The sequence below is a fragment of the Anastrepha ludens genome, chromosome 2 (genome assembly GCF_028408465.1).
Source record: "Anastrepha ludens isolate Willacy chromosome 2, idAnaLude1.1, whole genome shotgun sequence".
NCBI lineage: Eukaryota > Metazoa > Arthropoda > Insecta > Diptera > Tephritidae > Anastrepha > Anastrepha ludens.
The window spans coordinates 105,217,410-105,232,189 of NC_071498.1; the positions used below are offsets into that span (position 1 = coordinate 105,217,410).

Sequence of the window (14,780 nt, forward strand, 5' to 3'; positions counted from 1 at the left end):
GTATTTTTTCCAAAATGAGGCCGGTCAGGCAGTTACTGTGAGTAGTGTCCGATATCGTGAGATGATAACGTACTTTTTATGGCCCGAATTGGAAGATATGGATGTGGACGATATGTGGTTTCAACAGGACGGTGCCACTTGCCACTCAGCTAACGAAACAATGGCTCTTTTGCGCGAAAAATTTGATGGCCGAATAATCTCACATCGCGGCCATGCCAATTGGCCGCCAAGATCATGTGATTTGACACCGTTAGACTTCTTTCTTTGGGGTTATTTAAAAGAAAAGGTGTACGTCGATAAGCCAGCAACAATTCAAGAGCTAAAAGGTGAGATAATTCGGCACATTAACGGCATAGAACCTCAATTACGCCTCAGTGTCATCGAAACCATAGACCATCGGATGAAGGTGTGCCACCGGAGCCACGGCGGCCATTTGGCCAATATTTTGTTCCATACGTAATTGAGCCATACCAATATTATCGTAATAAAGAGAAATGACAATAATTTCCTAAAAAAATTGTATTTTATTCAAAATCAACACCGGTCCTTGAAACTTAACCACCCTTTATATGGCGATTGACGCTTGAAACAGAAAAAACAAGTAAAATTGCTATGCAATTTGAGTTTCTTGGTGGCTGCTTTCGTAGGGAAGGCAGCACAATGCCACATACATATAACTGAAAATAAAGTATGGTAGGCCCACCTAAAACTTAGAGTGACCGCGCATCTATCATTCAATAAGGCTACCAGGTATTTCTGGTAAAGTTATTAAGGAATTTGCATTATAAGTATTACTCAGTTAACAGTTATCTGCTACTTCCTTCTTAGCAATACAGTCCTGGATGGACCACTCGCAATGCTATCAGACCAATGAAATATTCGCGAATAAACACATACCTATATGTACCATATATATTAACGCACGGTCATTGGAATTTGTGCGAGTATTATAAATTTAATTTGGTTAAAATAAAATCTAAAATTTAATAAGAAGCACATATATTTAAAATCATGCTTATTCAGCATGGTTTCGAAATAAATGAGATCTGCCTAAAATTTTCAGCCACTAGTTCACCGAATAAAACATAACTCTCTGATCTCCACGCTGCTAGTCCGTAATGCAACAGAAACATTGCAGAGGTCTGGCATCAAACATAATGAACCAATTGACGATAATAAATAAACATAGGTATGTATGTATATGTTTGTGAGCAGTATACATCAAGTTTATGCACAAACATATGGGCAAGCTGACTATGCTAGACTTCATATGAATGTATGTATGTATGTGTGATATAATACGCAAACGTTGCGCCTAATTAACTTTCGCTAAAAGCAGATACATATATTTATACCGGTATATATATATATATATATATAATTATGTAGATATGTATGTACATATGCACAACATATGAACATATTTAAAGATTTGTGCTCATTTCATTTCAACATTTATTTGTTTGTTTCCATGCCAAGATACACAAACACAATGTTCGTGCAACTAAATTTAAATGTAAATATATTACTGCTTTGATTTATGAGCTTTTGAGATGTGCTAAGTTATTTGTGAATTTTCAAACAAATTTCTAAAACATAATTCAAAAGTTTTTTTTGCCACTAACAAATTGCGAGTGCATAAAAGATAAACATTTTTGCTTTTTTCTTCAGCTCTGAAAATATTCTTAATTTTTTTCTACAGACAACTTGAAGTAAAGCACTTTTGGGGGCAAGAGTATAAAGAAAATTTTAAACAAAAAGGATTTTTAAACTAAAACTAGACTGCTTAATATGAAATGGGACATTTGATAAATGCGACTTTCTCAACGTAAAAAATCGCACAAGAAAAATAACTTAACAGGTGGAAAAAGTAAGAGGGGGCATTGAATTATAATATGGCGACGAAAAGTGGCTAATTACGCTCGTATTAGCCGCTTCAAGCCACTGATGAATCTCACCAGAAGTGTGATATTTAAACGTGCAATATCCGCTCCTATGAGAACAGGGTAGCTGAGATGATTCCACCTCGTCTGCAGGAAAGATTTGAAGCAATCCCAAGTCTTACCGTATGGACCTGCACCGGACAATATGCGGTAGGCATACCTACCAAATTTGGGAGTTGCGGCTTTGTTATGCTTAGAAATTCCCTCGAGTGCACACGATCTACCCATAGCCTGAAAGATCTCACCACTTTGCATGTTGGCGCACTATTCCAGCGCTCAATGAATTGACTCGAAGCCTATCTTTTCCGGATTAGACCACGGGTACTCAAGGGAACCCCAATCCTCTAAAATAAGCTTAATATCGAAGTATTCCAATACAATCGAGAGAAGTCAGGTATTCTCGGACTGATTTCGAACACACAAACAACGTGCACAAGCCAGTAATTGCCGCTTCGCTGTAGGAGTAGATATTTACATCCTTTACAGTAATTACAGAACTAAGCAACCAATCCTCTGCTTCCTAAATTAGGCCCACTCGGACCCAGGGAGGATGTAGAATGATCCAGCACTATGGATACGCTCAACAATGAAGGAGAAGCCAGGCCTAAGCAAGTAAATGTTATATACAAGGTGGCGCCAAATTAATCACTCTATCGGAAGATTCATAATTTTTCACCAATCATATACAAACAGGAAACAAGGAACGAGGCCTTTCCGTCAAAATAAAACATACCATCAACGAATAACTTTTTTTTATTTAGAAACCAAGTTATTCAAAAGCAATCTTGTATATACCACCAATTTTATTATTACCCAAATAAAATCCAAAAAATAACAAATAAATAGTTTTTTGTTGAAAATAATTGTTTAGTTAATTATTTACACCGCAAAAGGCATAGTTTGGCATTTCTCTTTCCCTTCATGTAAATTTGCATAGGAAGCGACTCTCTGTTAGTTAAAAGAAAACACCAACCACATCAGGTATCATTTTGATAACATTTTCAGTGATGTCATTCAATAATTCTCACGTGTATGTTTAACATGAATAATACATGAAGAAATACCAAAACACATTGTGCCTTTTATTTAATATACCTCCATATTCAGTTTATTATGATTTAATATACGTTCATTTTCAACTCTCTTCCTTTTTTTGCCAAGGTATATTACCAAAATTTGGCCTGTCAACGATTTCGACACTCACACGAGCTTATAAGCTGTGCTTTGTATTACATAATGAATTTAAATTTCTTTATAGTATAGGCGGCTCTTGACCCAAATTTTAGCTCAGGAGATGTTTGATTTTGCATATTACACGGCGTATACGTAACCTTGAATTGAGTGACGAATAAATGTTAAATACAAAAGCAAGTACATACAAATTGAGACTACCTAAATTTTTTAGGTTTGCTAAAATTAAGTACAAGTATGCACGTATAAGTATTTAAATAGAAATTCACATAATACTCGAAATAGCGTAAAATATCAATAGGAAAGATTTTGAGTTTTTCGCAACTTGAATTCAAGTGGCTAATACTTGTGTTCACATAATCGGAGTGACAATAATTGCAAAATTTTTCATCCCAACCTTCTTTTCAAATTTTTTGTAAAAATGTATTATAAATCAAAGTTCTAAACTTCCGAGCATATGCTTTATAAGGGGAAAAATTCTCAAAAAAAATTTGAAAATCAGCTCCATTTTTTATCGACTTCAAACTTATACTTTACTATGCTAAAATTGGATGGGCTATAAAACTGATTCTAATTAAAAAATTGAAATTGTGTGCAAACTTATGAAAAACATAGTTTGTTGTACAAAGTTTGGAACACTGGGTTTTTATTACACAATAAACTATATTTTATGAAAACTAAAAAAAAAATACAACAAAAAATATTTGGGTTTTCTTAAATTTTTGAGAAAATTGTACAAAGTTTGGAACACTGAATTATGGGGTTTTTATTACACAACAAACTATATTTTTATGAAAGATTCTGATTAAAAAATTTAAATTTTGATGGTACCTTTTTGAGAATTTTATGCACAGCTTATAAGACTGAATTATGAGGTTTTTATTACACAATAAACTATATTTTATGAAAACTAAAAAAACAAAATACAACAAAAAATATTTTGTTTTTCTAAAATTTTTGAGAATTTTGTAAAAAATTTGGAACACTGAATTATAAGGTTTTATTACACAATAAACTATATTTTTATGAAAATTTAAGGAAAAAAAATTTAGAAAGAAAATTTTTCCAAATATTTAAAAAAAAGTTGAATTGATATATGATATTATGTACCCCCATTGAATAAACTGAATAAATAAATATGTCCATATGTTGGCATTTTCATCAGCATAATACACAGGAATGAATAATTTAAGCAGGTGATAATTAATGTTTGTAATATTTTTCGGCGAATCATCACTCGCGTTTAAAATGCCTGGGAGCCCCATTGTTTGAGGTTCAGGAGGACGTCTCAAAAGCGAATCTCCCAGCGCTGCTTAAATTTGCCAAAAGCGCTGACATCCTACATGATGTCTATTTTCAGTATTCATAGAGGTCGATCTCCATCTGGTATCGCTAGGGACCAAAAGGTCTATGCATGGCTTGTTGCCAACTAGGCTAACCTAACGTAACCTAACCTATTGCTCGAAATTCGCTCTTCGCTAGACAATTATTGTAATAAACAAACAGGTATGTATGTACCAGTACTTATATACTCGCAGATATATGTATATGTTATACTCGCATACATATGCACAAATAAAATATTGATATATCAAAGTGTACTACTTAATATAGCTTTAGAAGTGTCGAAAATGAGTGGTTTATGAAAATAAAATATTCACATTTCCATACATAGTAAACTCATTATTTATGGCCCAGTTTAAAACTCGACAACCCATCATGTGATTTTTCAAAATTATCAAAAGTCACAAGAATTTGTTCTTCCCTTGCATATACAGAAATATTCAAAACTACACACATATACACACGCAAACAACAATAAAATCCATAAACTTACAGATACACCCATTTATGCGCAAAAACCAATACAGCTACTTATGATCAGCCGAAGTTGGATTGGAATAGAATGAAATATTTATACAGCTCAACTTTTGAATGACAAGAATTTTGCGTAACAGCGAGCACGCACCTTGTTCTGTCTGCGAAGCCAAGTCTGTATAGCCTGCGTATGTGTGTGTGCGCGTACGAAACGTGCTTTCTTTTTGCACTTGACTGCGATCAGTGCTATGACATACACATGTTTTTAGGCGCATGTACGCATGCATGTACATATGTGCCATAAACACACACCTCGGCAGAAGTGCCTTCTAATAGCAAAATAGCCATAAACTAAAAATAATTATAATTATTGTATATACAAGTGAATGTAAAAAGAAATAAGATATTTTTATTACCTCACTACACTTTAAGTTTATTTCTTAAAACTCTTCAAACCTTCAATACTCTATTTTCCTTTCGTTTGTTTATTATCATCTTCTTTCTCAGATCTTTATCCCATTTTATTTTATTATTATTATTATTTTTTGTTTTGTTTTTGTTTCTTACACCTATGTCTGCCTAGGAGCGAAAGCAAGACAACGCGATGATGTTATGAAGCGAGTGCGAATGTTGCGAAACATACAAACAATGCGATGATGCTCTGCCACTCACACCCACCCAACCGCTGTATGCTGCGAGCAGCGAGCAGCGAGCTGATGGCGGTGGGTGGTGCTAATGGTGTTTACGGTGGTTTTGTGGTGGTAAATGTTTGTAAGCAAAAGAACAGAGAGAATCTGAACTCACCATAACACCAACAGGACGCTGAACTTGGCGGCTTGAACGGCGATGTGCTGCTGCCATGCTGATGATGGTGATGCTGGTGCGAATGCTGCTGATGTTGCGCGAGTGCGTGCGCATGTGCATGGTTGTGCTGCTGCTGTTGCTGTTGTTGATGTTGATGGCCGCCACCATTGGGGCTTATACCACCGGTGGGGGTGGTTGTGCCCATTGACGCACTATTCGAAAGCAGTTCGCTGTTTGGGCTGTTGTTGTTATTATTAGCGCTATTCATACCGGTGTTAATATTCTGTGTGCCAGACTCCCGTTGGAGCTGTTGCTGTTGTTGTTGCAAATCCATCTGGTGATTATTATGATGTAAATTAAAATGATGTTGTGAATTGAAACTATTTAGAATGGTTGGCGGCGACGATGACGGCGGCGAGGTGGTTGTTGTGCTGGTGGCGCTAACGGCACCAGCACCGACACTGCTGGCCGCCGCGGCCACTTGTGTGAGAATCGATTTTGTTGGTGATGTGATTGGCGAAGATGTCAACGATATGGAATGCTTATTGCCTAAATGCTGTTGCACTGCTGCCGCTGCTGCGGCGACTGCATGCTGCTGCTGCTGCTGCTGCTGTTGTTGTTGTTGTTGTTGTTGTTGTTGATGATGATTGTAGTTTGTATGCAAATTATTGGTGGTGATGGTTATATTGCTATGGCTGCTACTGTTGCTGCTCCCACCACTACCGAAATTGGTCGGCGATGAGGACGGTGACTTGGCCATATGTGAATGCGAAAGCAACTGTTGTTGCTGCGGCTGCTGCTGCTGCTGCAGGTAGTTAAATTGTTGCTGATGCTGTTGACGCTGTTGCTGTGCATACAAATCCATATGATTCAGAAATTGCTGCGCTGCACTGGCGCCACCAATCAAATCGAAAGCGTTGCTCATTAAACTCTCAACCGAACTGGCACAATTCGCCTGCAATTGTAATTGTTGCTGTAGTGTTGCCGGCGAATTCGGTTGGCTCATATTGAGTCCTATTTGTTGCAGCAACTTGTGGGGACGGTAATAGCAACGGCGTCAAATGTAGCGTATTTTCTATGTGAATGTTTAATAGGTACTTATGCCGTGGCTTCTTTAAGCTTTCAGTCTTTCAATTAAATTTAAGATAATAAAAAATGGGTGTGGTTGTTGCTAATGGCCGGAATAATGTTGATGTTTTTGAATTTTAAATTATTTGTATTCCTTTTTGTTTTATAGTTATACTTTGTGCTTCGTTTTCACGTTGTGTCACTAGTGACGAGCTTTGTTGAGTTTTGCCTAAGTTGCGATACTTCTGAATGGCCCACTTATCACTTTTCCTCTGACTTGTTTTTTAACGCAGTCAATGTTAATGGATTTCTATTTCTATATTTCTTTCCTGGATATTCTTGCCAATTTTCGTGTATAACTGGTATAAACGCTTATACGCTGTTGTCTATTTTCACGAAACTGACAACTATGGTGTTTGTCATCGATGGTCTTTTTACACGTTGCCGTCGATTTTCTACTCATTTGTTGTTTAACAATATTCGTAGTTGTTGTTGTTGGTTGTTGCACTAACAATTTTTCTTATCATTGGCGTGCGCAAATCTATTTTGGGTGTTTTTTTGTCTCTTAAACTTTTATCGATCATCAATCGAGCGCGCGAGCGAGAGAGAAAGAGAGGGAAAAGAAATAGAAAAACAAAAATAAAAAATTATTTTATTGTTGATTTTTCATTGCTTAATTGTGTTGCGAATTCGTTACACTCACAATGAGTTTGACTGATGTAGTAAATGTTGTTGGTGCGAAACAATATTAGTTACTATAGCTTGCAGATGTTGATGGTTCTGATGCATAGAAAGGTGTGAGATAGCACATTTCGAGAGTGGCGATGAAATGTTGATGACTTTAGTGACGTTTAAGTACATTTAATGACTTCAATGCATTCGAAAATGGACATTTTAGTTTTTAATTCGCTTGAATTATTAATAAGTAGTTTTACTTTCAAATTTATGATTTAATTTATCTCTGCAAATTGGTGAAATTTGCTGACAAAAGTGGTGTGGTTTCGTAGATGAGCTTTTGTGATATTTTTTTGATCAATTTTTGTTTCTATTTTAGTTATTTTTTTTCAGTTCGAGTATAAGCGACAACGACAACAACAACAACAACGATATGTAAATATTTTTTGATATATTTATTATTATTGTTTTCTTTTTTTTTACACAGCAGCAGCAAAATTGACTTCCATCGATCTGAGGTGCGATTTTTATGTACGAGTATGTATGTAACTATATAGTGAGTAGTTACGATAGATAAACCCGATGTTAATGGCGCAAGTGTTCGATAAAATTGATATTTGCGAGTAGTTAGGAAATAGTTGTGTATGATGAACATATGCATGTACATTCATATATATACATATATAAGGATATGTATGTATTTGAAGTTCATAGTATAAAGTAGTTAAATTATATGGTTTGTATACATAATGATGAGTGTAATAAAGTTCTTAAATTAATACATATACATATGTAAGCACTTTTCACCTTAAGCAATCTGTTAATAAAATATTTAGAGCAGCTTTCACAAAATGTTAAGTAAAGAGCTGTTACATTGTTGCTCAAATAATATTGCAACAAAAATAAGTAATGTATAGGTAATGTTAAATCTGATTCTGTTATGTACTCGCCAACATTCATATGTTATCAATGTAATTTCTTTTATTTATAAATACGGCTAATTGTTTCAAGCGCGGTGCAACAGCTTATTTTATAGTACTCAATTATCTGTTATGAGCGATACATGGCCGAGTATGGGGATATGTAATTTGTATATTACACACGTAATGGATTTTGATAGTAATGGATGTATCATTTGAATAAATAAAGTATGTAACTTTAATTCGGTCAAGAAATTTTACTACATTTCAGCGGGGTGTTTAATTTTATTTAGTAAGTTCTTTTATACAATATTTATATATATTTCTCTAATGCTAGAATATTCATTTAATAGTATTTTAAGAACTCTTAACCATTACTAATCTGTTTTAGCTTGCGGAAAAAATATCTTAGTTTTTATTTGATAAGTGAAAGCGATTTTTCTTTCATATCTTTCACATTCATCTATACACAGTTTGAATTTAGAGTCGAAAAGTTTGATTTATATTCTGGAATATCGGAATGAAATATTCAAAATAATTCAAACTTCAAATTATACCAAAATATTATGAAACAATATTATACCAAATAACCAAAAACCGTTTTGTATTATATTTCCTCCGTTTTATGTTGCTATAGAGGCATTTGAAATCAATAATAAAGATGTCAGGTGGAAAGTTTTACCAAACCAATTGAAATTATAAAAACAAGGATGCCCGGGCAGTATATAGTCTCGTAATTAGGGTACTCATGGTCTTACCAAATCTCTTGGACTGGAACTGGGGCAAAGTGAATAATATACCTAGCATAGAACGGAGATTTGTTAAAGCTACCTGGAATCACCTTCTGCGCAGTAGACGATCAGCAAATTAGTAAAACCAGTGCAACCTACGCCTTTATACAATCGGTTGTTAGCAAAAATGGCCAGTTCTGGTCCATGTAAAATTATTTTTTATTAGCAAAGTAGACCTACTCTAGAATTAGCTTATTTAAGCACATCATCTATGGCGATAATTCTCACAGTGTCTGTTTTAAGAAAAAATTATGAAGAAAAGATTCGATTGACTCTTGACAAGTTTCTAAAAAAGTGTTCACAAATGTTGCCGACATTCGAACAACAATAATAATAATAAATTTTCCAAATATCATGCGTGAGTTGCGCTGGATTGTACTTGTACATATGTATATATATGCAGTGGCAGTATAACTGAATCGCACCCACGACAGTCTATTCAGTCTATGTTACCGAAACGATCTGGGTTTATTTTCGGCCAAGGACTGTTACTCCAGCAGCATTCCACAAATATGTATGGGGAATGTATATGCTGGTACAACAATAACGAAAATAACTAAGTGAATGATGAGTTTTGAATTTATTTTAGAATTTACAATGTTTTTTTAGTTGGAAATTGTTTGTTATTAGTTTTTCTTTTTTTGTTTCATATTACTCCATCTTTAACGAAAACCATGCAAATAAAACGTTCGAACTTTATGCAAAACTTAGCAAAACTTTATATATGTACATATACTTTCATCTAAATTTTGAATTTTTAAACTTTTTATTTTACAAAATTTTCGGGTACCTAGTAACATGGCTCGTGATATTTTGGTAAAATAAGCGCAAATTTTTTAAGCGGCTAAAAATCGCTTGAACTTTTAATGGGTTTTCTTTCTGAGGGTTGCTTGCACTTTATTCCACATAAAAATTAATTTCTTGTTGAAGAAGATGCGCAAGACCATTTGCAAAACAAATTAAAAGAATTAAATATAGTCTTTATAACTTTACTTGTAATATGAAAAAAAACAACAAAACAATGTTTGAATATAACCAGTTTTTTAGCCGCTTAAAACTTGCATTTTATTATACAAAAATTCAATAGGCTATAAAAACATACCTAGATTTTTTTTACTTTTGAAAGTGTGGTGATTCAAAATAAAAATTTCAAAAGTTCAAGGTGAAAATGTACGGAAGTTTTCAACATTTTTTGTAAAATTTGGAATTTATTTATATGACATCTTTTAAAGAATGAACAATATTACAATAATAAAAACTATGCTGAATTCTGCTTTTTTGTGTAAGGTTTAAAAATGTGATGTATATGACTTTATCAAAGAATGAACAATGTTAAAACCACAAATACCAAAACCAATTTAACTCGAAAAACATTGTAAATATTAAAAAAAATTATCATGCACTCATTGTGCTTGCCATTGGATATACATACATACATACGTACATGTAAGTATAAAAGTAATTTTGACGCATTACTAAACCATCTGTTCGTTCTTAATTGCACATATTTCAAACTTAATTCAAGTGTATTTTAATACGAAAACTGTAATCGAACGTGTTAATTACCGTTGAAACACATTCTTACATCAGAAGCATCAAATTTGCTATACTTTTTGAATCTGTCGCCAAAAAATTAACAAAGTAAAAAAAAAATATTTTTTTATTTCATTTTTACAAAAGAATCATAAAATGTGCTATACTTTTTGAGTCAGCCCCCAAAAAATTAACAAAATAAAAAAAAGATTTTTTTTTACTTTGAAACTTGCGTTTACATTACCGGATCATACAGTTTTTAATGTAACTAATATACATAAATTATTTTCAGCTTTAGTTGTAGTGGTATTCTCAGCTCTATCCACTTTAGGAGTAAACCTGTATTAAGCTTAAATATTTTGCTGGAAGTTATTAAATATACCAAATTTTATGATACGCTATCCAAACCCGAACTCATTCTTTGTTTTCTTTTCTTTTTCGATATGCAGGTTGACCTTAATGTACCTACTCTAATCTAATGGCATGAACTACAGCTGTTGTAATCAAAAAAACCAAAAATTAACCGCTTAAAATTGTAGTAAAATTTCTTTTATGACTTTCTATTTTCTTCTCAAATTTATTTTCCATTTACCGTTCTAAATGAAACTTCAGTAGAGCTTTTGCTGGCTGCTGTTTACACTTTTCTTTTGTTTAGTTTTGTTTTTTCTATGTTGCCCACTACTCAAATCGCCTTTGCTTTCAGCTGCACTCCAGCGTTGTTCTTTGTGTATGACATGTAGATTGAAGAACCGTGGCTGCTGCTGCTTTGACGCCTCACTGACTAATCGACCGACCGAGCGACTCACTGACTTACTAACAGAATGGCAATGATGTTGTTGGTCGGCAGCAATTAGAGCTCGATGAAATGTGCAATGACGTAATTATTATTGAACTGTGATCCGTATGTCTTAACTTCACTTAGATGTACATATATATGAGCGTATACAACATGTATGTACGTATACCGGCATATATTTATATGTATGCATGTATGAATAAGTTTATATGCTATAACCGCTCTGTGAGTGTCAACTGTTGAATGCTGTGAATGCTGCTGTGCGTTTCGTGCAGTTCTCACTTCGGATGACTTGATTTCGATGCTTATTATTTATTTTACTTGTGTTCTATTCCATTTACGTACATGTGTGAGCATGTGAGTGCCGATGTGTACTTTTAGGTGTTGACACATTTACACATATTACATTTGCTGAGATGTCGTTATGCTGGCGCTGATACTGATGTCAATGTTTGATGCCTCGAATGCTTGAAATGCCAAATGTCAATTACGATTTGGATTCCAATGAGAATGCTAAAATACTATTTGCTGAAGTTTAGCATACTAAATACTATAGTAGTTCTATGTAGTTGATGTGCTGGATGCTGCTGTTGCACATTGGGTGATGTAGACGTTTGAGAGCATTCGTCAGATTTGTCGTTACGTGCATATATATAGATTTATGCTTGCATATAAAAGTAATATGAAATTATTGCGATATGCTGGTATGCTTGTTTTTATGGGAGGTTGTTTTATTTGAATTATTTTGTTTTTTTTTTGCAAATATGTGCACACGTTGAGTTATGAGTTTATTCGCAAATGGCTCGAACGACTTCAATGCATACATACAACTAAATATGAGTATGTATGTGTTATTATTGCTTCCTAAGACTGATGATGAGTTAACTTTGTATGTCGGGTTTAATTTGTTGATGGATTGTTTATATATAGTTCTGAACGATGATATTATTTTTATTTTGGCGCTTTTCCACTGATTTTGATGCACATTCAATCACAATAAGCACTATGATGAGGTCAATTTTATTTTATTTTGTTTTTAATATCACATTGCTTTTTAGCGTTTTTCTTTGCATTTGATGTGAATTTACATGAAGTTTATGGTATTTAGTTTGAAATATTTTTTCTTGATGTCTTTTGTTCCTTTGGATCAGAGATTTTTATGTACTGGGACGCGTTTTTTACACTGGGAATGTTTTTGTATGAACTGTTTGTTGAGATAGGACACAATTTTTAATTAAAATTTCTAGTTATATGAGAAAATTATTTATTAAATATCATGGAAACGATTTTGTTCACTAAGTAAGGAAGTGCAAACGTATAACGGAAACACTCATCACCATAAATATGTTTACGTAAGTGACTCACTTATGAATGCTTTAATAGATAAATGGTAGAAACAAAGACTTTTTTAAATTCTTTTCAACTGTTGAACAAAATATTGGAATTATTTGAAAATTAATGCATTTTGAATTTACGAATAGGCTTTTATTTTCCAAGGCTTTAAAAATTTTATAGCAATTTTCAAATTTATTCGTTTTTTTCTTATATACAATTTTATATCTCAATTAATTCAAGCGCAGCAGAGTGCATTGTAATTACTGAAAACTCCTCCCGTTGATTTTTAATAACTTTCAGCTCGATCTCTGCATTTCTTCCTTTCCAGCGATCAAGCGTTGTATGGAAAAATTTGTACATAACTGACAGCAAAAAAAATATTAAAAAGCAACAGAAATTTTCAGCACCTTAAAACTCGCAACTAGCCCATGTGCCGAAAAGTCCCGGGCCTAATAACAAGAATAAAAAGATGGTTTGCTGACTTCAACGTGGTCGTAAAGACACCGATGCTGTACAATGTAATGAACGTCCAAATGAGGCGGTAACACCAGAAAACAGTAAAAAAAACCTCAAAATCCTTTTGAAGGATCGAAAAGTGAAGTTGCGTGAGTTAGCTGACATCGTAAAGATATCAAAAGAACATCGTGGCTTTATACTGCATGCACATTTGACTATGGTTTTCTCATTCATTTTGTTTCATGAAGATAACGCACCGTGTCACAAGTCAATCAAAACAATTGAAGTTCGAATTCAATGAACATTCAACGTATTCGCCATGTTTGGCCCCCAACTGACTGTTCTGATACTGTTCTGACTGTATACATATTTAGGGAAAAGATAAATCGTTCTATCAAAGTGGTATTGAAATGTTAAAGTGGCGCTTGAATGATTGCGTTGTTTATGATGGAAATTACGTTGATAAATAAAGCTAATTTTGAAAAAACCAAAATCGTGTTTGCTTTGTTAAGCCCGGTACTTTTCAGCCCACATGTTAAAATATGTGCATAAACAATGTATGAAAAATGTATTCCGAAACAGTCTGATAAATGTAAAACTAATCGGTGAAGCCGGCCATTATTGCCAGGCATTACTGCTCTCACACAAAATACTTTTTCTCGAGGAGTTAAAAAAAAATTATTAAAATTTTGAAAAATACAATTTTATATAATTAATCTAACAGCTTCTTTTTTTAGACAATTTAGCTTAACAGATTTATTCTTCAATAGCAAAGAAGTAGTTATAGTTTTTCGAGCTGCATTTTCCATTTAATGACTTTTAAATTTTTGTTCAGATTGCTTGAGATCTCCGTTTTCTTTGCATATCATGCAAATTAAAATTTTCTCTCTATGCGCGGCGTTTTCAATTTTTACACACTCGAGCATTTTCTTAAATTTCTCTTTTACAATTCAATTTTTATTTAATTTTATTTTTTTTTTTATAGATTATTCCATTTTTAAATAGTTATTTTTTAAATTTTATTTTAAATTATGATTTGTTTATTTTTCTTAAACTTTTCATTCGAATTTGTCCTAAGAGCACTTTAACTTAAACTTTTACTTTTTAGTACTTTTTGCACTTAATTTGATTTTTCTGTAAAGCTTAGGCTTGCATAAAAATGGTTTATTTCAAAGTAAACGTTTTTTCATGTTTTCCATTTTACTAATATAATAGGACTATGAATAAGTTCGTGCGGTTTTTTTCGAAATTTGAAACTTTATGGTTACAAATTTAATATTCAAAATATTGTCCATCGCTTACTACTACTTTTTCCCATCTTTCTGGCAATTCACGGATTCCCTTTGTGAAAAATTCGGTCGGTTTTGCCGCAATCCACGAATCGATCCATTTTTTGACTTCATCGTAATTACGGAAGTGCTGGTCAGCCAGGCCATGTTGCATCGATCGG

At 33.4% G+C, this 14,780-nt stretch overlaps 1 protein-coding gene across 14 annotated transcripts in view; it reads right to left on the reverse strand.

Annotated features, from left to right (window-relative positions):
• Positions 1-14,780, reverse strand: part of LOC128855018 (RNA-binding protein Pasilla) — a 172,976-nt gene that overhangs the window by 32,928 nt on the left and 125,268 nt on the right. For 2 of the 14 annotated variants that reach the window (XM_054089570.1, XM_054089568.1), the window contains exons 2-3: positions 11,336-12,743; positions 5,757-7,394 (exon numbers count right to left, since the gene is read on the reverse strand). The exons of 7 other annotated variants lie outside the window; for them this stretch is intronic. In XM_054089570.1, the coding sequence (XP_053945545.1) occupies positions 5,757-6,762 (1,006 nt within the window). In that variant the 5' untranslated portion in view covers positions 6,763-7,394; positions 11,336-12,743. Of the gene's footprint in view, positions 1-5,756; positions 7,395-11,335; positions 12,783-14,780 lie in introns of all 14 variants that reach the window. 5 more of the 14 variants (XM_054089567.1, XM_054089571.1, XM_054089573.1 and 2 more) reach the window with 4 other exon arrangements.